We start from the raw sequence: 21453 nt of genomic DNA on the forward strand, positions 1-21453 counted from the left end.
AGAGTTTAGGGCATCGACCCCAACAATCTTCCACTTGTCCTAAAGCAAGTGGGGTGTACAAACAACTAGTACAAAACAATAAACTAGGGCACTAAGGCTCAGTACAAAAATATCTCCCACTTGCCCTAGTCTAGCCGTGGGCGGTCCCGTAGACCCATGCTCTGAAGGTGACCTAAAAAAATTGTAGTCGTGAGATCCTTCATAAACGGGTCAGCAACGTTGTGCTCCAAAACAATCTTTGTGACTATCACATCCCCTCGATGCACTTTTTCGCGGATGAGATGATACTTTTGCTCTATATATTTGTCGCGCTTATGACTCCTGGGCTCCCTGGAGTTCGCCACAGCACTACTATTGATTCCTGGGCCTAGACATGTTTGGAACAACTTCCAGATCTATCAAGAACTTCCTGAGCCAAATGTCCTCCTTATCAACTTCACAAGTCGCTATATACTCGGCCTCCATCGTGGAGTAAAAGGGAAAAAAATATGGTATAAGAAAGATGTTAATATGTATATAGCCCAATAACTTTATATAAGTGATTACATTAATAGAGCTCTATCACTCTCTATTAAAACAAACCTCTATCATTGTGTATCACTTATAGACGGTGATAGAATGCTATCACTGTCTATCAATGATAGACAATAATATAGCTCAATCACAGTATATCACTAGTGATAGAGCTCAATCACTGTTATAGAGAGTGATAGAGCTCTGTACCTGTCTATCACTGATAGAAAGTGATAGAACTCTATCGCTATCTATCAATGGTAGAAAAATTTTCACACCAAAAACTATTTATATGCATAACAATAAATTAAAAAATAAAGAATAATAAAAATTAACGAAAGATTGAAAAAAAACACAAATACAAGAACCAAAATGATAGAATTCTAACATACTAAAAATCTAAAAAAAATACAAGAAGAACAAGGAAGGCTACAAATGATTTGAAAACCTAGAAAAGAAGAGAATAATAAGAAGACAGAGCGATGGATAGAAGAAAAAAAATTTAGGAGAGCGAAGAATCCATTATCAAAGGATAGAAGAGGCCATTATCAATGGAGAAGAAGCCATAGATGGACGGTGCATAAAATCAAAGAAGAAAATCAAGAAAGAAACGTAAACTTACAAACACAAAAAATAGAAGAAAAAAAATCGTACAGTGGTCGAGGAAGAATTTCGATGAAGAAGATCACGGTGTCGAGAAGGAGAATGGGTGAGGAAGAAGTCATGGCATTCAATGAGGAAGAAGGAAGAACAATGTTCATCAAGGAAGATGGAAAATAATATGTGGCAAATCAAATTTGAAGAAAAGGAAAATCATGGTGTCAAGAAGGAGAATGAGTGAGGAAGAAGATCAATGCGTTCGACGAGGAAAAAAGAAGAACAAAGTTCAGCAAGCGCGACAAATCAAATTTGAAGAAAAGGAAAATCGGCGATGAGGAAAATCACGATGTCAAGAAGGAGAATGAGCGAGGAAGAACATCAATGCGTTCGACGAGGAAGCAGAGTTCAGCGAGCGCGGCAAATCAAATTTGAAGAAAAGGAAAATCGACGAGGAAGAAGGATATTTTTGGTCATTTGAAAAACAGGAAAACTGGATTTTTTTTTTTTTTTTTTTTTTTTTTTTGCTAATTGTAAATATTTTTGTTTTTTTTTCCTATTTGTAAGAATTACCCTATAATTAATTTAAAGATTACCCTATGATATGAATACTATAATGTATTTGCTACATTATAATATAAAGTATACTTGAGAGGAAATAAATATTTGAATATGATCAAATATTAATTATATGAATTGGGTTCATATAACTAAGTTTAATATAAATGAGATTTATATTAAAAGTCATTGGTAAGAGAGAATTGAAATTATAAGTTATATTGTATTTGATACAATATAGAAACTATAAGTTATATGTTATATTTGATATAACATATAGTTTAATATATATTATATGATAAGGTAGTTATTATATAAATTATATTAATTAATTTATTAAAATAAATAAATAAATAAATAAATAAATTTAATTTATTTTTTAAAATAATAGTAGGAAGGAATCGTAACTCCCTCCCCCTTCTTTCTCTCTATCACGTTAGTGGGGCTAAGGAGTAGGTGATCTTCTTCAATGGGTTAACAGAGATACAGAAACTCTCTAACTATGAAAAAAGAAAAAAAGAAAAAAAAAAAGTTATGTAAGATCACTTCCTCTCCTCCATTCTCCTCTCTCAATTTTCCCTTTTACCCAAATAGTCAGAGTCCACAAACTCCTAGGTTCTCATCTCAAAGAATACCATGGTTTTCTTTGCGGTGATGCCAAATTGGAGATTGAGGGTTTTTCCAGTGAAGATTAGATCTTCAAAAGTAAGGGTTCTTGAAACAACTTTGTTCTTCCGTATTTTTGTTTTTTTGTATGCTATAAATTTCATTTTTTAAATGCATAATAATGCATAATTTGTGTTATTCTCTGTAAAATCTAAATTCCCAAAATTGAAAAATCGAGATGATCTGCTTCCGCTCAAGGACCTCTAACTGAGTTCTTTTAATGATCTCATTGAAGGAATCAAATTCCGCAGCAAAAACATGTGAACAGGTGTACCATTGAAATTCGTTTTGGAAAATTTTTTAATAAAGAGAGAAGAAAACATAGCATGATAAGCATAAAGTTACAACATGCTGTAAAGGGGAAGAAGACATACACTTGAAGACTTTCCTCAATGCTTTCCTCTGCACAAACTCCTTGAAGACTTTATTCAAGAATACCTTCCCCACAATCTCATAAACAACCACGAACAAAGACACAACCACTTGAAAACCTTGCTATTCTCCGAACAGAATCAGAATTGTAGGATCCTTTGGAAGGGGAGAATTTTACATAACAACGTTTCTGTAAAAGTGTGTTGAGAGAGATTTTGATTTTTCATAGAGAGAATTATGGGATCATTATGTTTTTTCTACTCACTTTGCAATTGGTAGAGAGATTTTGGTTTTTGGTAGAGAGAATTTTTATAGAGGGAATTGTAACATTATGTTCTCTCTACTCACTCTGCAAAAAACTTCCTGTAACCTTAAGTGAGAAAGATGGATATGTAGAGGAGTTATTCTAATTTTATATCATTTAAATAATATACTAAATCTAATTTAATATATAATTAAATAATAATATTAATTAATTAACAATTAATATCACATATTTAAATTAATTTGAATAATATTTAGATAATATCCTCTCATATAACTCATAGTTTTAATATGAGACCCATTCATATTAATTAGAACCTATAGTTTTAATATGAATCTCATGCATATTAATTTTTAACCTATATATGAATCTCATTCATATAATTAATATTTGAATTTTATTCAAATATTTATCTCTCTCATATAATAAAGTATAATTTCTTATTCAAAATTAACTTTATGTTATAGTGTATCTATATACATTATATTAGTTGTATCTTATACAATTAATTCTCGTATTTAATTTGAATAATTCAAATTAACCCAAAAGTAAATGATTTTGTTTTTACCCTTAATAAGCTAGTAAGGGAACTAAACCTACAGATTATGATCTCAAATGATATGAGATTAATTAATTAAACCCTTTAATTAAATTAATCAACATTCATTAATGCAGGTCATTCCACTAAAGATCCATAGCTGCACTATATATATTTCTGTGTTCATGGATATAACCAATCAATAGTAAGTTGACTTTTCATGAATCGCTCGTAATTACAACAGGGTCAAATTACTTTTTTTACCCCAATAGTTACATCTAACTTCTTAAGTTCCATTAATCCTCTAATGAAAAACCTATTTATGGTCCTACCATAAACAAAACCCTCTTGGGCTAGTGAAAGGGAGGGACTCTATTGTTTAAGATATGGAGTCAGCACTTCAGGGAATAATTCATCTAATAATTCATCTACTTACTTTAAAGACGGGAAGGAGTGAATTACATCTTATGTAGTTATGTTTCTAGCTCCCTACTCGGATAAGTCCCCAAAATGGTAGACTTATTGAGTCGACGAGTATAATCACTCTCACCCATACAATAAAGGACTACCGTCATAGACAAGAGTTCATAACTCACTCAGGATTGAGGTCGAGTTACCTATAGTCATCCTATGAAATGTTAATCTCTTTAGTCAGCGGTATTATAAAGAGAGATTAATCATTTCGCGGTCCGGTATTGTACAAACTCTTTGTATAGAATATCCCAACTCGCATGTCTCCACACGAACAAATAGGATCAAATCGTTTATAACACTTTACAATTCTTGTAACAATTACAAAGTGGGTCGTATTCGTAGCATCACCAAGATAAGACATTCAATCTTATCCATATACTATAGATGATTTAGTTTATTATTTAAACATGATCCATCTGTATGTCTACCGCATACTATTTAAGTTTCATAAAATAACCTTGGATCTTTCTTTAGTAGATAATTGCATATATAAAATAATCAATCATTATTTCAAATAACTTATTAACTACGAGGCTTTAGAACATACATCCATACAACATTACTTTGGTGGAGCAGTAAATTTAAATTATTTTGTAATTATGATGCTTCTACTATTGCCTTAAATTGGAAGGCTTTTCTTTAGTCTCCCCTTTTGATGTACTTTATTCCCCTGAGCTCTTCTCTTACTCTTGGAATAGACTCCTTGTACTTTTCTTATTAGAAATGCATCCCTTTTGATTTTGGGATATGATGATGGTATCATAAATATGTCAACTTAGTTGAGATGTTTTGGTACACCTCCTGACCATCTGCCATCTGTATTCTGTTAAAAGAAAACAGAAAGGGCAAAACAAAGTATATTAATTAAGCTCATAGTCCAAATATTTCTTGTTTACAAACATGACAAAAATGAAGCACAACTATTCCGCTCTCTATCGTGTGGTGTGTTAGGAGTGCTTAGAGTAAAACAGATTGGAAAATAAATTCTAAGTATGAGTGCTGTATTATGCCTTGATGTGTCCAAATATGTGCAATGCGTCAGGGTGTTAGAGTTATACACAGAGAGCACACAACTCCTTAAAATGGCGTTCAAGTTTTCCTAGATTAAACCCAAGTATAAATCTAATCTAGGTTCCTGGCAAGTCCAGGGTCGAACACAGGGTTTTAGTTCACTAAACACAGAGAATGTGTTGTACTTGCAGTAGGGGTTTTCCTAAATAAATGCAAAAGATGTGTTATTTACACTAACATGTTGTGCCTATGCAATGTGATACAAAAGAGTTGAGTGGAAAATGATGGTTCATGTGAGAATGAAGTTTTTGTAAGTGGACGCGCCGGTTAAAGATACTTGTACACAATTTATGTAGTGTGGATGAAATAGGATGGTTTGCTTATCTTTCTGTTCATGCGTTAGACTCCATTCAACATTTCTCAATGTAGATGACATACAAGTCTATCTCTAGGTTATATGCGTCTAACTTAGAATGCAAGCAATACCAGTAAGTCTATCTCTAGTTGTACTATGCGTTTTACTTCATGTGACTTAGTTATTATTTCAAACAACTAAGTTAAAGATGCTTTCACCAAGTTGTCACGTTGGGTTAGACGTTGAAACAGAATTATGCATGAAGTACTAATGCTTTCAACATAAACAGAAGACAAACAGTATCAAAAGTGATGATCAAATATATGAACTTAACAAAGGGTCAATGAGCCTTTACAAAGAACTATATTCAATCAAAATGATATGAAAATGATATTAAGAGAGAGAATGAGCCAAGCCAAAGAATACAATCTCTTGTAGTTCTTTGGCTCAATCTTGTTGTGTACAATCACTTTCAAGAGTCGAGGACAGAGTATTTTCTCAAGAATAACTTTTTCCACTCCCTGGTCGGCAGTGGTGATGGTTCTTAGTTCCTTCGATCGTCTTACACCTCAGCATAACTTGTATAGCTAAGACTAAGTCTAAAAATTTACAGAGAGTATGGAGTTTCTAATTGTCTCTTTAATTCTGGAGGGTCTTCAAATATTTATAGGTGCTGGTCTCGTCCACTTGGAGGATAGACTGCATTTAAATTCATGCCCTGGACAACATTAAATTCCATGTCCTGGTTGGCCGCCTGACCTCTTGGAAGCTTTTCAAACGCTGCCTGTTGCAGGTGCCCATGCTTGCAAGTGGTGATGTGACACAATCAGCCCAGAGTAACGAATCTTCTATGCTTTGAATTCCCTCTAACGCATGGTTCATGCGTCGACGGTTGTCTAATGCGTTGTTGTCAGTTCTTACGTTGAAATCCTGCAAAGTAGTGTGTTAGTGCCGCGATAATCAGTAATAAAACTTCTTTTTACATGAATTTGCTATTGTTCAAGTAAATCCATGCATTTCCATTAAAAATGAGGAGAATTTATCATTAAAAACCCTAATTGTTCCAACTTAAGAGTAAAGATAACTTGTATTTTTTACAAGTTATCAACAACCCACATATAAAAGAAGTAAAATGTCACAAATGCCCTAACTACTGATATACATTTGATATGCTTGACTAATACACTTAAGTGATATATTTTATATACTTGATGATGAAGCACTTGACTGATATAGTTGTCAATCTTGTGCTCACACTGTCGATAACTTAACACACTTGATTTATATACTGCTGATAAACTTGATAATGATGCACTCTTTTATAATGTTGATATACTTGATTGCTATATTGTTGATGTACTTGATAACGATGCACTCGTTTTATTATCGATGCATTTAACTGAGTTGATATACTTTATAATTATACAATTAGATCAAAAAAAACAAAAAAAAAAGAACTTCTTCTTCGTATGCAATATATCCCCCAACATCTTTTTTCCATCAACTAGCATTGCTACACACCATTTGTCACTAGCCATCGTTTTGCCTCCCTTGCCACTTACCTTTATCGACTACCATACGTTCACCTGTCACTTTTCTCTCTTTCTCTTTCTTTCGAATTGATTGTTCAGGAAAAATATGAAATAAAAAATAATTAAAAATCTAAATTTGAAGTTTTTGTCATATTTGAAAATATATTAAATATGGGTGACACCTAAAATCCCAAACCCCCCTCTCAACATCTCTTCCACCAACCAACAATATTCTATACCATATGTTACAGCCTGCTACTTCGCCTCTCTCGTCACTTACCTCTATCGACTGACGCACATCCAACTGCCACTTTTCTCTCTTTCTATCTTTCTTTCTATTTATCAATTGTTTTTTCAAGAAACGTGGAGTAAAACATAAATAGAAATCTAGATTTAATTTTTTTTCATATGTATAAAATATCAAATATGACCGACACACTTACATAATTGCATGTTCAAATTGTCACCCATCGCAATTTTTCTAAATTTAAGGACAATTATCATTTTTTTTACATATTTCCAATTCATTACTATACCAATATTTTAATCGGTTAAATAATAATTAGAGTTATTTTCAAATAAAGGAAAATGAGCAAACTTATTTACAAATATAATAAAATGTCATTACTTATCAGTGTAGGCTTTCTATAGCTCAGTTATAAAAGTCTATGGTGGTCTATCACTCAGTAATAGTGTCATGTTGCTATACTTTTAAAATATTTTCAATAGTTTTACCATTTAAAACAATTACCTTAATAATTAATGTGCTAAGTAAAAATAAAATAAATGTTTTTATTTATTTCATAGGAGAATCGTGTGTCTAACGACTTTAATCTATCTAATTAAAATCTAGAGTACTTAATTCTCAACTAAATTAATAAAGCGTATCTTGTGACAATAAAACTATTTAAATTAAAACTTTTAAAAGAATAGATATTATTTTAAAAATCCACAACAAACCATATAGTATATCTTAGTGATGGGGAGATTTGTAGTTTCGAGTCTTCCTATATTGTTAGGGGAAAAAAAAAAAAAAAAAAAAAAAAAACAGAGAGAGGCTATATTGAAAAGAAGAAAATATATTTTTTAAATACATGTCTACCTGTAGTTTAATTTTGGCTAAAATATATGTTTAGAAAAAGTTAATAGAGATTAGATATATATAACCATAAATTGATGGTAGATTTACTGTAAATATGAGGAATAAATATAAAAGTTTGGAAGCTTGAAACTAAACTAAAAAAATATTGAAAGTAGAGGAGAGAATAAATGGTATTCTTAATCTCAATTTGAGCGTAGGTAAGTCACTAAGACGTTTTCCATTCGAGAATTCTAAATTCGAATTTCAATCCCATATTTGATACTTGTAATATTCTGGTGTATATCGTATACGCACACGTAATTATAGATAAAATCCTTTTGTCAATAATAATAATAATAATAATAGTCAGAAAATAAAGTTATCCTTCAAATTGAGTATGGTGAGGCTAAGGGCCCAAAATTGGGGCAGTCCAAATCCCCTACCTAAAAAGCCTTAAAAATAAGTTAATGCGTTCAACATTTTATTTTTCTTTTAAAAAAAAAAATATATTGATCTTCCTGTTTTCATTAATATCAATAACTATTTTCAATTTAATCTTCAACTACATTTTATATATATATATTTTTTTTTTTTCTTATTTTTCTTAAAAAAAAGTATATTTGTCGGTCTATTTTCATTAATATCAATAACTATTTACAATTTATATATATATATATATATATATATATATATATATATATATATATTCTCTCTCATACATATTCTCTCTCCCTCATGCTTCAAGGTTATTTTTCCCCTCCTCTTTTCTCCTTCTCCATTCCTCTTTTTTTCTCCTGTGTGAGTTACAGGTAGGAGACGGATGACATGGGGCGTTTTGATGACGGGGCAAGCACGAGACGACAAGAATGATGATGGCAGACTTGGAGCGAACAAACGACAATGACAGATTCAGAGCAAATGAATGGCAACAACTGACTCGAAGTAAACAAACAGCGACGGCAGACTTGGAGCAAATGAACGGCGAACTCGATTCAAATTTTAGTTTTATTTTTTCATATTTTTTTGTACATACTGTGATATATATGTACTTTTTTTAGCTTCTATAGTAAATTTGATATATTGTGGTATATGTACGAGAATGTTTTTTTTTATTTAGACTCCATGTATTATGATATACATATTATGGTGTAAATGAAATTTATGAAGATTTATATACCATGGTATATTTCATATATTGCTTTATATTGTGATTTATGTCAAACATTGAGTTAACCTCTAATTTATAAACGGTAGTATATTTCATATTAGTTAGAATATTTTAAATACCTAACAAAATGTTCTAAGATATATTTAAAATAACCATGAATCCGTCAAAATGTTATAAGATATATTTAAAATAACTATTAATCTGTCAAAAAAGGCAATAAGTTAATAGGTGAAAACTAAGGTAAATAGAAAATAAAATTTTATAAAATATATTTTTTTCAAATTGAAAATAAAAAAATTACAATAAATATATTTCCTCTCCCATTGATAAATATAATAAATATATTTTCTCTCCTATCATTAAAATCGGTTGGAAAATAGGAAAGATATATAAAATCGTATATAACTAAATAAAAAAATATATAATTATCCAAACATTTATAAATATAGGGTTTTTTTTTAGACTTCCACGTATAACCCCGAATTTCAAGGGGAAAAAACATGGGCCTTTCTAAACGTTGTAACGGTAACAAACCATCAACATTCTGAAAATTGAAGTTTCTGCTCACAGAAAAATGAAGATGAACCTCTTCTCTCAAACTATCAATCCATCACTACAACGAAAAACTCCAACTTCTTCTTGATTTCATGAACCCATTTCTGAATCACTCGAAGCAATGGGAGTCGGAGGCCATTTCTGGGATTTACTTAAACCTCACGCTCGAACTGAGGGCTTCGATTTCCTCAGGAACAAGCGGGTCGCCGTCGACCTCTCTTTCTGGATTGTCCAGCACGAGACCGCCATTAAATCCAGTGCTCGAAGCCCCCATTTGAGGCTCACATTCTTCCGCACCATCACTCTCTTTGCCAAGGTTTTGTTTTAGTTTAGTGTTTTGTTTCTTTGGGTGCAAGAATCACGCGAATAAATTCTCTTACCGTTGTGGGAGTTGATGTTTTGGGTGTAAGAATTTGAGATAATTGTTGGGTTTTGTGAACTTTCTTTGATTATCCCCTTTTGCTTATTGCATAGTGAGTAAAATGAATAAATTTGAAAATAAATTGGGAATTTGGTTGGTTATAATTCCTCTGCCGTAAGATGATTATGTTTCTCTCGTTTTTTCTTTTCGTTGATGGCATCAGTAAGTCGTTGATTTATGGCGGGATTTTATTCAAGCTGATAGTGATGGTGTTTTGTATTTTGCAGTTTGGTGCGTTTCCTGTGTTTGTAGTTGATGGAACTCCTTCACCCTTGAAATCTAAGGCAAGAATTGCCAGATTTTTTCGCTTATCTGGTATTGACACTTCTGATCTACCAAAGGTTGAAGATCGCATTTCAGTTGACAGGAATCGCAAGTTTGCAAAATGTGTTAAAGAATGTGTGGTAGGTTGTTTCACTTGCTTTGAGCATTTTCATCACATATATGTCCATCAATTTAGACTCCACTTGATCTTATTTACTTTTGAACGAGAATGGTATGGTTTCGTGCATCCGCTCTAAGGGCTTGGGATGTTTGAAATACCCTCCGAAATCTTGGTTCCAAGACTCAAGGTGAAATAATTAAAAAAGAAAAATTAATTCGTATTACCTTTCGGAGTTGATCTTGGATGAGTGAAATCTCCTGAAGATTAGTGAGGCGTACCGTGAGAAAAATTTGATTATAGAAGATAAATGGTGTTTTGTGCATCTTGGGTTTTTGTTATTGTATTCCATATTGTAAAGTCTCTTCAATGTTGGTGTACATGAGCTTTGTCACTGCTGCATGTGCCTCGAGTTTTGGATTAATTTGGGCCATCCTTTCTTATTGTGTTACTCGTTTCAGATACTGTGATGCTTTTGTTTGATTTGATGGACTTGCAATGCTCATCACGTGTCTTACTAATAGCTGCTTCATAGGAACTGCTTGAGCTATTTGGGGTGCCCGTCTTAGAAGCAAAAGGTGAAGCTGAAGCCCTATGTGCCGAGTTGAATCGAAAAGGCTTTGTGGATGCATGCATCACGGCTGACAGTGATGCATTTCTGTTTGGTGCCAAATGCGTTATTAAAAGCATCCATCCCAATTCAAAAGCAAGTACTCCTATCTATACGAGTCTTCTTTTATATGTGACTTCTTTCTTACCATGTTCTCTTGAATATCATCACATGCAGGAACCACTTGAATGCTACTTCATATCAGATATTGAAGCTGCTCTTGGGTTGAATAGGAAGCATTTAATCGCAATCTCTCTCCTGGTTGGAAATGACCACAACTTAAATGGCGTGCAAGGAGTTGGATTGGATACCGCTGTTCGTTTCGTCCAAGATTACACAGATGATGAGATTTTGAATAAGTAATATTTAGTTTATATGTTTTTCCAAATACCAATAACAATAAGTATATTTGTACCATTATTATTCTGTATTTTAACTGAGTTTAAACTGTTGAGTTTTATGCAGATTGTATGAAATAGGCAACGAGGATAATTCAATGCTTCAGGGTGGTCTTGAATTGGTAAATGACTATGGACAATCTTTGAAAATGAGCTCAAGAAAGATCAAGTGTTCTCACTGTTCCTTCTGTGGTCATCCAGGCAGCAAAAGAGCCCATGTTAAGTTCCCTTGTGAATACTGTGATGTGAGTCATGGTGAGGGTTGTATCAAAAAGCCGGATGGATTTAAATGCAATTGTTCCTCATGTGATACGGTACCTCATTGTCATTTCCTCTATTTGATTTTACTCTGAAAATGTGATCTGTATGAATTACAATTTTTTAGTCTTTGTGCTATTAGCATCTGTTATTTGTAAATATTTCTGTTTTGTTTGCTTCTTTTACCTGATCAACGTGAATTTTGGTTTTTGTTTGTTGAAAAGACGTTTTTCTGTTCATGATGGGCAGGATCGAGAAGAAAAAGAGAAAAAGAAACAAGAAAATTGGCGATTAAAAGTTTGCAAGAAGATTGCTATGGAGCCAAATTTTCCCAGTAGTGAACTTATTCAGATGTACCAGTGTGATAATCACAGTTATTTTAGTGGTATGAGTGGCTATGTTTGCATATCAAGTAGCAAATATTAACAATCTTGATTTTGATGAACAAATCTCTGGGTGCTGCTGTGACCCATGAATGATCAATTTAAAGCGCATTTGTTCGGGCAGCAGATGCCATTATATTTTAACAAACACCTCCATCTTCTTTTATATGATAATATTGTTTTCATTAAACACCTATTAAATGAAGTGTCAGTTTGTTTAAGAAGGCCTTTTCCCTTTTTTCTTTAGTTAGTGTCTAAGATTGTCTTGAATAACTTGTGCACATGTTACATTGTTATCTCATTTGATGTGATTCTACTGCAGATGATGACCTTGTCTTATCCTGGGGAAGCCCAAGAACCGAAATGCTGGTTGATTTTTTAGTTTTTCATCTACGGTGGGAGCCATCGTACATTCGTCAGAGGATGCTCCCCATGCTATCCACCATTTTTCTCAGAGAAATGGCTAATAATCCTATTCAAACTTTGTTATATGGCCAGTACGAGTTTGATTCTATACTTAGAGAGAAAATAAGATATGGACATCCATTTTATGTTGTCAAATGGAAGAAGGCAGTCCCAACCCTCAGCAATGTTATATATGAAGGGTCTTCTGAGGGGTTTGGCACTGGGCCAGATGATGCTATTGATATCGATGAAACAGTGGATTTGACAGACGAATCTGATTCTCCAAAAATTCATATTCAAGACGGGTGCTCGTTTCTATTGACTGATGAGAATATCGACCTTGTTGGCGCTGCATATCCTGAACAGGCTGCCAATTTTTTACAGGAAAAGGTAATCATCGTTTGTTTTTTTTTGTTGCATCCTTCATTTCTTCCCTGTCTCTTTTTGAGTACTACATTATTGAAGTGGGAATGGCTTAGCTCTACAAAGCTTAGTTTCTTTTTGCTGTTTACGATATCTAGCTTCCCATTAGGGAGGGCAGTAGATTACTTGTAGGGTTGATGAATGCTGGTATTGTGCGGTTTGTGAGTGTGATGGATATATCTTAAGCTGCAATGAACAAGTTTTATTTATGTTTGAAAATTCTTGGTTGGAACTAAAGGAAATGAAAAGGCAGAAGACCCCAACCACACCAGCTTGCGGGACTAGCGGAAAGTCTGATTCATCTAAAGGGAAAGGTGTCCAGTTAAGTATTACTGAGTTCTACCGTGCAACAAAAACGCAACAACAAACATCAGAGACAACAGATTTGACAAATGAGGACGAGGAGACGAGTACGGGAAAGAGAAAAGCATCAACTTCTTCCACTCTTTCAAAGTCTGTAAGACGACGCCTTTTGTTTGACTAGAGAGCTCTTTGAGAGCTACTGTGTGCACTCTGATTATTGAGTGCAAATTCTATAGCTTAGAATATATGTAATCACTTATGTTTTTGCTACAGCTCTTTGAGCTGTTGTGTGCCCTCTGATTATGGAGTGCAAATTGCCATATTCTATAGTCTTAGAATATATGTATAAAGTTATTGTTTTATTTTTGTTAGGCATTAATTGGTGCTTTTAATGATGTAATTATAATATATTTGGTTTAGCCAAGATCTTGATTTTGTTGTCCCTATAATTTGGTTAGTCTTCCCAATATTACTACCATTATTATCCTTTTAAAGGTTCAAATTTAGTCCATATATTTTCAAAATCTTAAACTCAATTCTCATAGTTAGTTGGAAGGTTAATTTTTATTTAACTTTTGAAAAATATGATAATGTAATTTCTATTTACCAAAAAAAAAAAAAAGAAAAAAAAGCACAATTGTGAACATATTATCGAAACTAGAAGAGAGGGAATGTTGATAGAGGCTAATTATTTGCTTGAAAAAAAAAAAAAACAATCACCAACTAACTATATGGACTATTTTTAAGAACTATTTTAAGAATGAGAACTAAATTTGAATACTCACAAGTATAATAACTAAAATGAAATCAACATCAAAGTCAAACTTGTATTTTAACTTAAATGTATATGATTTTTCTAGTGCAAAACGTTGTATGATATATGGCTTTAGTTTCATTGGAAATTTTTAATTTCGTTTGTAGAGGTATTACTTTATCATATTTGAATCTAATGTTGTTTCTTTTCTTTTGTTGCAAGGTTTAAGTGAAGTTTCCATTTTGTCCGCATGTTTCAGAATGTTACATTTTCTCCACCAAATTTTGAATACATTTCTATTTAGGGACAAAGTTTAAAAAAAAATGGTATATTTTTAAATTATTGATAAAAATGGGATATATGAAAAAATATTTTTAAAAATAGGTCGGAATGGAAAGTATTGACAAAACTAGGATAGAGAAATCGTGTACCCCGTACACGATTAGCATTTAGGGGAATCGTGTGTATACGATTAGCATTTAACCAATCAGCACCACATCGGCTGAGTTGGTTAATCGGTCGCATAGAGACTCGTGGACCAAGTCCACGATTTTTTTTTCATTCTTTTAAAAAAATAGATTGACTAATTATTTTTTTAATCAGAGATGTACAACAATATTAAGACTTTAGGACCGGGTCCACTAATTCCTTCATTATTAAGCTTAATTATATATCTAGTCTACAATGAAAACATAATTATTCTGCACTCATATTGAAAAAAAAAATGTCATGATACTAAAGAAGATTTAGATCTTTAATTTGAAAATAGAAGTTTACATGAAATTTAAAGACGACTCCCTAGCCTTTACCCCACATGGGGTTGTTTTCGTATGCTTCTAAGTTAACATATAAGATCTAAATAACCAAAATCTAAAATCCATAAACTATACATTTAATTCAGTCCAAATAAAAACAAAATAGTATATCCATGAATCATACATTTAATTCAGCCTAAATGCAAACAAAATGATATATATATATATATATTAACCCAACAAATAGGCCAACATAATCATCCAAAAAATAGCCCAACAAAATAACAAAATCTAATTTCTAAGTTCAACATATATCTAAAAATTATAGATTTAAATCATGGATTTATAAACTACACATTTAGTTAAGCCCAAATGCAAACAAAATGATATATATATATATAAAGATTATACATTTAAATCATGGATCCATAAACTATACATTTTCAATCTTGATCCTCAATTTTATAAACAAATACATATATTGGAAAAAATTAAAGAAAAAACTTTACCTTAGTCAAAGAAAACACTTCGGATGGAGAAAACTCTTCGGTAGATCAACTCACAACGACAACAACAAGAGAAAAAGCTCACGGCCGAAGGAAGAAATGAGGCTACGACGGTAAAGGGAGGAAGAAAAATGGCAAATAAAAGGATTCGAATGGTTTTCGGACGGAGGAAGAAGAAAGGCACCGCAACGTTTAATGGAGAATGAAGTCATGTACCCAGTATACGACTTAGGGTAATCGTGTACCCGGTACACGATTATCTCAATCAACGCTACATGACTGCCACATTGGCAGTCTGCGCGTACCAAATCACAAACACTCGTGTACCGATACACGATTTAGATCTAATCGTGTACCGGGTACACGATTTAAGTGTAATCGTATACCGGGTATGCGATTAAAAAACCTATTTTTATCAATATTTTCAACTTTACCATATTTTTGTTAATATATATTAAAATAATATTATTTAAAAAAAATTCTCTATTTAATTCTTTAAATTTCAAAATGTTATATTTTTATTCTTAAATTTTGAATTTTATTTTTATTGAGTTGTTAAGAGTTAAAAAAAAAAAAAACAAAAAATTGTACATGTGAGTTAGCCCATAATTTTTTTATTTTTTTATTTTTCAAAAAAAAAGCATTGCTAATAGAGTCAGGGTATAAGTTGGCCGACCCCTCATAAATGTAATGAAGGAAAAGAAAAAGGTTGACAAGAAAAATAGGAAACTTAAAGATTCATTTCCAAATGGTAAAAATGTTTCAAAATTATAAAATAACAAAACGAATTTATATAATAGAAAATATTAATTAATAAATGACAAAACTACCCTAAAAACAATCCAATTAAGTACCATACAAAAATACACTATTTCAAAATTAACTCGAATACCACAAATACATTTTACTTAAACATTCTATAACTACAAATACACTATATTTAAACACTTCAGAAGCAAAAATTAAAAATCACCCAATATGGTCCTTAATGCTTCCGGCCTATAGAACATGTGTATGCGAGGGAAGCCGAATCAGGGAAGGGAGTCATTTGAAACTTATGGATGTCCACAACGATGGACTTCAGTGAGAAAGAGCAAAGTTGATTGTACAGTGAAGTCGTTGTTGACAAGTGACTAGTTGAAGAAATTACAACTTAACTTCAGGACAATGTGACTATTGAAAATATGATTACATTTGACACCAAATCAGTTGTAGGGGAATTTCATTGTCTTCATTCTATGTGAATAGTTTGCTCATAGAATCTCGAAAGCCAACTTTAAACACTATCAATCCCAAAACGTTATTATTGTTGAAAGCTATGTTCAAAATAGAAACAAAAGTAGAAAACATGTGTCGAGCGACCAAGGTCGGCGCGAGGGTGGTCGTCAAAAGCTAGCCAAGACGATGGAAAGGGTTGTTGAACCAACAATCACAGACATGAGACTAAAAAGGAGAAAGAGAAATTTTGGAAGCGACAAGATGAAGAAGATGAGATTTAGGATTTTTTGTTATCTTATTTTATTTAGATGGCTGAATATTATTATTATTATTATTATGATGATGATGATGATGATGCAACCTTATAACAATATATATATATATATATAATATCCACAAACATGTGTTTTATACGTTTAAAGTTTAGTTCCCATTTATATGTTTTTTTAAGTACAACAAACTTTTATGTGTTTCTATATGAAAAGTTGAAAAGATAAAAATATGAAGAAAAAAATAAAATTAATTTGATAACAATATGTATAAAATAATGAAAAATATTTAGATATAATTGAATCTGTAACAAACATTTAAACAAATTAAAGGTTAGTTAGATAAAATCAAATTTGATAATAAAAGATAAATTCGAATATAAATTGGGGAGAAAATCGGTAAGCTTTTATTTATTGTGATTAATTTAAAAATTAGTTAGATAAAATCTAATTTGGTAATAAAATATAAATTAAAAAATAATTCTAGGAGGAAAATCCGGGAGGGAGATGGTTTATTTACAATTACACAATTACATTGTACTCCATTAACCACAAAACCTATGAACCCATAAAGAAAAAAACAACAAGAAGCTAGATTAATGAGATGATAATAAAGGGACGTATTCAAAAATATAAAAAAAATTGATAAAATTTGAATGAAATATATTATTTGTTAGATGACAACATGTATAAAGTAATGAGTAAAATCTAAATCAGAAGCAAATATATTAATCTGAATTTAAAATAATAAAAAATTAATAAAATAACGTAAAATCTAAATATCTAGTACAAATTAAAATAAAAAATGTGATATATAATTTAGAGGTTGATTCATTCCGAATATTTTTTAAAAGTGGTTAAATCAGATCAAATCCAACAAATTCAAAATTCAAATTAGGCGAAAAATCTGTTCCATTTATTTCTTGAATCCATTAGGTTAGAATCTCATAATCGATTCTTTTCATTTTATTATGTATTTCCATTCATACATGGTATAACAATTACATTGTATTCAAAAATGTTATTATCCAACAATATCAGGAGTAACTTTAGAATTATAAAAATGTGAGGAACTTATTTGGTCCACATTCTTATTATTTTCAGTTTTTGACACAAATTAAAAGGGCCTTCGAAATTTGTCATTTCCTCAGAATTTTAAAGAAAAAAGTCAAGAGTTGAGTGGCTACATCCTCACACTAACGTTAACATGCAGGAGAACATTGATAGAAAGGAAGAAGAGGCCACAATTTTATTTTAAAAGGCATGACATCATAATTGAGCATTAGGACAAATGTGAGGTTTTGATTATCGAGAATTTAAAAACGAATACTAATACGATATTTAATTTGTAATCAAACAGCAATATTTTTACAAAAGAAAAGGTAACACTTTAGTGTTTATTTATTTGTTTATTTAATAACGTACATAACACAACACTTGGTAGTGGAAATTAAAAAATTCAACCAATAACCAATGTAACTATTTTTTTAAAAGTTATAATGATTAAGTAAGGTATATGTTGTTCTATGGAAGATTATAGCAATAGTATGCAAATTATCAAAATAATATTTAACTATATAATCCATAAATTACACACAATTTTATGGTCAAAATAGATATTTTTGAACATACGTAAAAAAAAAAAAAAAAAGTTTGTTCCAACTTCAATCTTAACTTACTTCTAACTACTAATGATCGATTCCAAAAAGTATCGTAATTCTGATCTTCACATATCAATTTAGTTGAATACTTTAGTAAAAAATGTTGAAGATATACAAAGATGGAGTTGGTTAATGAATCATAATCATGAAACAGGTTTTTCGGAGAAAAGCACTTCAAAAATGGTAATAATTTTGCAAAGAAGGGAAATTATTAGGGGTTGGATAGGTTCATTCCCCCCATAACAACAACATTTATATGGTAGTCTTCTTTTACATTAAAACAACATGCCAAATTTGTAGTTTTATCTTCACAACTTAATACAATGCCCTTACAAAAGCAGGCCTCTCATTCGAATAAACATATGGTGTAGAGAGATACTTGGTGTTGTAGCTAGTCTCTCTGTGTTTGTTGCAGGATGGAATTGACAAAAAAATGGGAGGTATGTGAAGTATTCAGAGTTTTGGTGGTTGATTATGATTGTACAAGTCTAAAAATTGTGTGCAAAATGCTGGATTTGTGTGGATACGAAGGTAATTGATTAGATTTGGTATTCTATAAAGTTTTTAATAAAAAAAAAAAAAGATGAATATTGGGCTGAATTTGTTTATTATTTTACACAGTTGTTAGTGCTTATTGCGCCATTGATGCATTGCTGATGGTAAAGGAAAGGGAAAATGATATCCATCTGGTTTTAACAGAACTCCATTTGCCTGATATGGGTACATATGAATTTCTAGAGAAGCTTCAGAAAACAATGAAATTGCCAATTGTTAGTAGGTAATAATTTTTATATATGATTAGTGCACTGCAACAAATGAAATGAAATTAAAGTAGTGGTTGTGTTGTGTTTTATGATGTAAAGTTATGACGGGTGATGATAACGAGATTGCAAAGTTGGGGTGCCTCTTCAAAGGAGCAATGCTACATCTTGTAAAACCACTCACCATGAAAACTATAAGAAATCTGTGGCAATTTGCAGTTATCAAAGGAATTATTACACAACCACCTCCCAACAATAATAATCCTGTTCCTGTTCAACAACACAAGAAGATGATCCAAATTAGAAAACAACAACCTCATCATCATTCAAGGCCAAAGCTCATTTGGACTCAACAATTGCATAATACATTCTTGCACACCATTCAAGCATTGGGACTTGACAGTGAGTGTGACACTGACACAAACACACTCCTAGTTTCTCCTTTTTCTTTTGTCCTAACCTACTCATTAATTAATATCTTTCTAACTTTTGTTTCTTAATTAATTTAGAAGCACATCCAAAGGAGATACTTCAACATATGAATGTCCCTGGACTAAGAAAACAAAACATTTCAAGTCATCTACAGGTAACTAAGCACACTATACTGTATAATAAAATTGTTATAACATAATATGCTACTACTTGTTAACCTTATTCTCTTTATTGATATATGTAGAAGTTTCGTCTCTCATTAAAACGAGATGAAGAAGATGCAATTCATCAAAACAAAATTTATAAAGATGAGGAATCAGTGATTGAATTTCGGAACCAAGAAGGGGCAACAAACTCAGCATCCTCAATTATCACACTTGGAAAGGCAATGCCCCAACCATCAGCCAATTACCACCAAAGCCAGTGGAAGTCTAAATTGGTTTGAATCTGAAACACACAAAATGACTCTATCAACATTACATGTTTAAGGTTGATGAATGGAGAATTTGATGCAATATTTCTTACTTTGCATCACCAACATATTATTATCATCGTCTTTCCCAATGAAAATCATCCTTGCATTACAAAAATTCAAATAATTAATTCAATTCCAACTTCTATTAATTTTTTAAGGTTGAAAGTTCCATCTCTATTCCATTCTTTTTTTTTTTTTTTTTTAACTAATAGCAGAAAATAAAGACTAATCCGTGTTTCTTCTCAACTTTATCAACTTAAATATATTTTGTCAAAAACAACTTCATAATGTGAATGTGAAATATAGAGGATACATTTAAGCATATATTTAATTCCATTTTGAAACATAAACTATATTATAAACATAAACCATATTTGGGATTTGATATGATGTGTCAAATTTTACATTAAGATCTCGTTTAGTTACCATTTATTTTTTTTTTATTTTTAGTTTTTAGAAAATTAAGCCTACACCCAATTTAACTCTAAATAGTTTTTAAATGTTTGTTTTTGTATTTTTCAAAAAATTTGTTAAGAATTAACTCTTTATCCTAACAAGCAAACATTCTATGAAAATGAGAGAAAGTAGACTTAATTTTTAAAAACTAAAAATGAAAAATGAACTAGTTACCAAACTAGATTCAAATATTCAATATTAGGAGTTTTTGACCAAAAAAGTCTACCAAAAAAATAATAAATAAATAAATATTAAGTTCAAGATAAAACAACCTTGATCAATATTTTGCGAAAGTTTCTGTTTTTGACAATAATGCGGCGTAGGAATTGAACTTCTCAATGCCGGTTAAACATTGACAATATTTTATCTCTTTTTGGGGAATCAAACTACCTCGAGAATCACAGCACTATGTCTCCATGTTTATCACTCTACAATCAGAATTAGTATAATGAGATTCCATTGATGGTCAATCGTAATGGACCTCAATCCCACACGTTAATTAGATTGCTTTCGATCACGTTAACTTAGATACATTTTGCAAACGTAATTTTGATTATGAATGAGACGGTTTACTTTGCATTTTATGATATCATTGTTTTTTTACTGTTAACCTTTAGGGTCAATACACAATAATTGTAACCATGATAGATTCATAATTATGTTAAGTAACAATATCTAGTGGATCCTAAGTAACTTTCAAATACAATTGAATTATGTTTATTGATTATTTGGATGTGGCCCCAGATTTCACAACGATAATCAAATGGGACTCATTTTTCAGACTATATGAAATATAATTTTCAAAAAAATAATAAATATCCAACTATGTTGTCAAACTGAATATAGTTCAATTGACATATGAATGTTAGCAACCATGTGGGGTTTCGAATCTCCTCGT

General features: G+C 31.4%; 2 protein-coding genes across 3 annotated transcripts; both read left to right on the forward strand.

Moving 5' to 3' along the window:
• Window positions 1-9600: 9600 nt before the first annotated feature.
• Window positions 9601-13692, forward strand: LOC120068848 (5'-3' exonuclease family protein). Its single transcript, XM_039020484.2, has 8 exons — window positions 9601-10001; window positions 10334-10510; window positions 11024-11194; window positions 11276-11457; window positions 11564-11810; window positions 12004-12139; window positions 12460-12932; window positions 13204-13692. Exons 1-8 carry the CDS (start codon window positions 9807-9809, stop codon window positions 13447-13449), a joined length of 1827 nt encoding a protein of 608 aa, XP_038876412.1. The 5' UTR covers window positions 9601-9806; the 3' UTR covers window positions 13450-13692.
• Window positions 13693-18804: 5112 nt separating this feature from the next.
• LOC120068865 (two-component response regulator ARR10-like) lies at window positions 18805-20193 on the forward strand. Of its 2 annotated transcripts, XM_039020510.2 has the most exons (5): window positions 18805-18962; window positions 19053-19205; window positions 19295-19594; window positions 19702-19778; window positions 19869-20193. In XM_039020510.2, the coding sequence occupies exons 1-5, from the start codon at window positions 18848-18850 to the stop codon at window positions 20067-20069; spliced, it is 846 nt and encodes a 281-aa protein (XP_038876438.2). In that variant the 5' UTR covers window positions 18805-18847; the 3' UTR covers window positions 20070-20193. The 2 variants fall into 2 exon arrangements, 1 of the variants encoding a protein (XP_038876438.2); XR_016525579.1 differs by lacking the exons at window positions 19702-19778; window positions 19869-20193 and having other exon boundaries at window positions 19053-19209; window positions 19295-19650.
• Window positions 20194-21453: the final 1260 nt, after the last annotated feature.

This window comes from Benincasa hispida, chromosome 12 (assembly GCF_027475165.1).
Source record: "Benincasa hispida cultivar pf3 chromosome 12, pf3_genome.v1.1, whole genome shotgun sequence".
Lineage (NCBI taxonomy): Eukaryota > Viridiplantae > Streptophyta > Magnoliopsida > Cucurbitales > Cucurbitaceae > Benincasa > Benincasa hispida.

Coding starts and splice junctions, on each gene's coding strand:
- LOC120068848 (XM_039020484.2), top strand. CDS start 9,807: ATGGGAGTCGGAGGCCATTTCTGGGATTTACTTAAACCTCACGCTCGA. Junction 11,811..12,003: donor ATTGTTCCTCATGTGATACG/GTACCTCATTGT, acceptor CATGATGGGCAG/GATCGAGAAGAAAAAGAGAA. Junction 12,140..12,459: donor TAATCACAGTTATTTTAGTG/GTATGAGTGGCT, acceptor ATTCTACTGCAG/ATGATGACCTTGTCTTATCC.
- LOC120068865 (XM_039020510.2), top strand. CDS start 18,848: ATGGAATTGACAAAAAAATGGGAGGTATGTGAAGTATTCAGAGTTTTG. Junction 19,206..19,294: donor AATGAAATTGCCAATTGTTA/GTAGGTAATAAT, acceptor TATGATGTAAAG/TTATGACGGGTGATGATAAC. Junction 19,595..19,701: donor TCAAGCATTGGGACTTGACA/GTGAGTGTGACA, acceptor TAATTAATTTAG/AAGCACATCCAAAGGAGATA.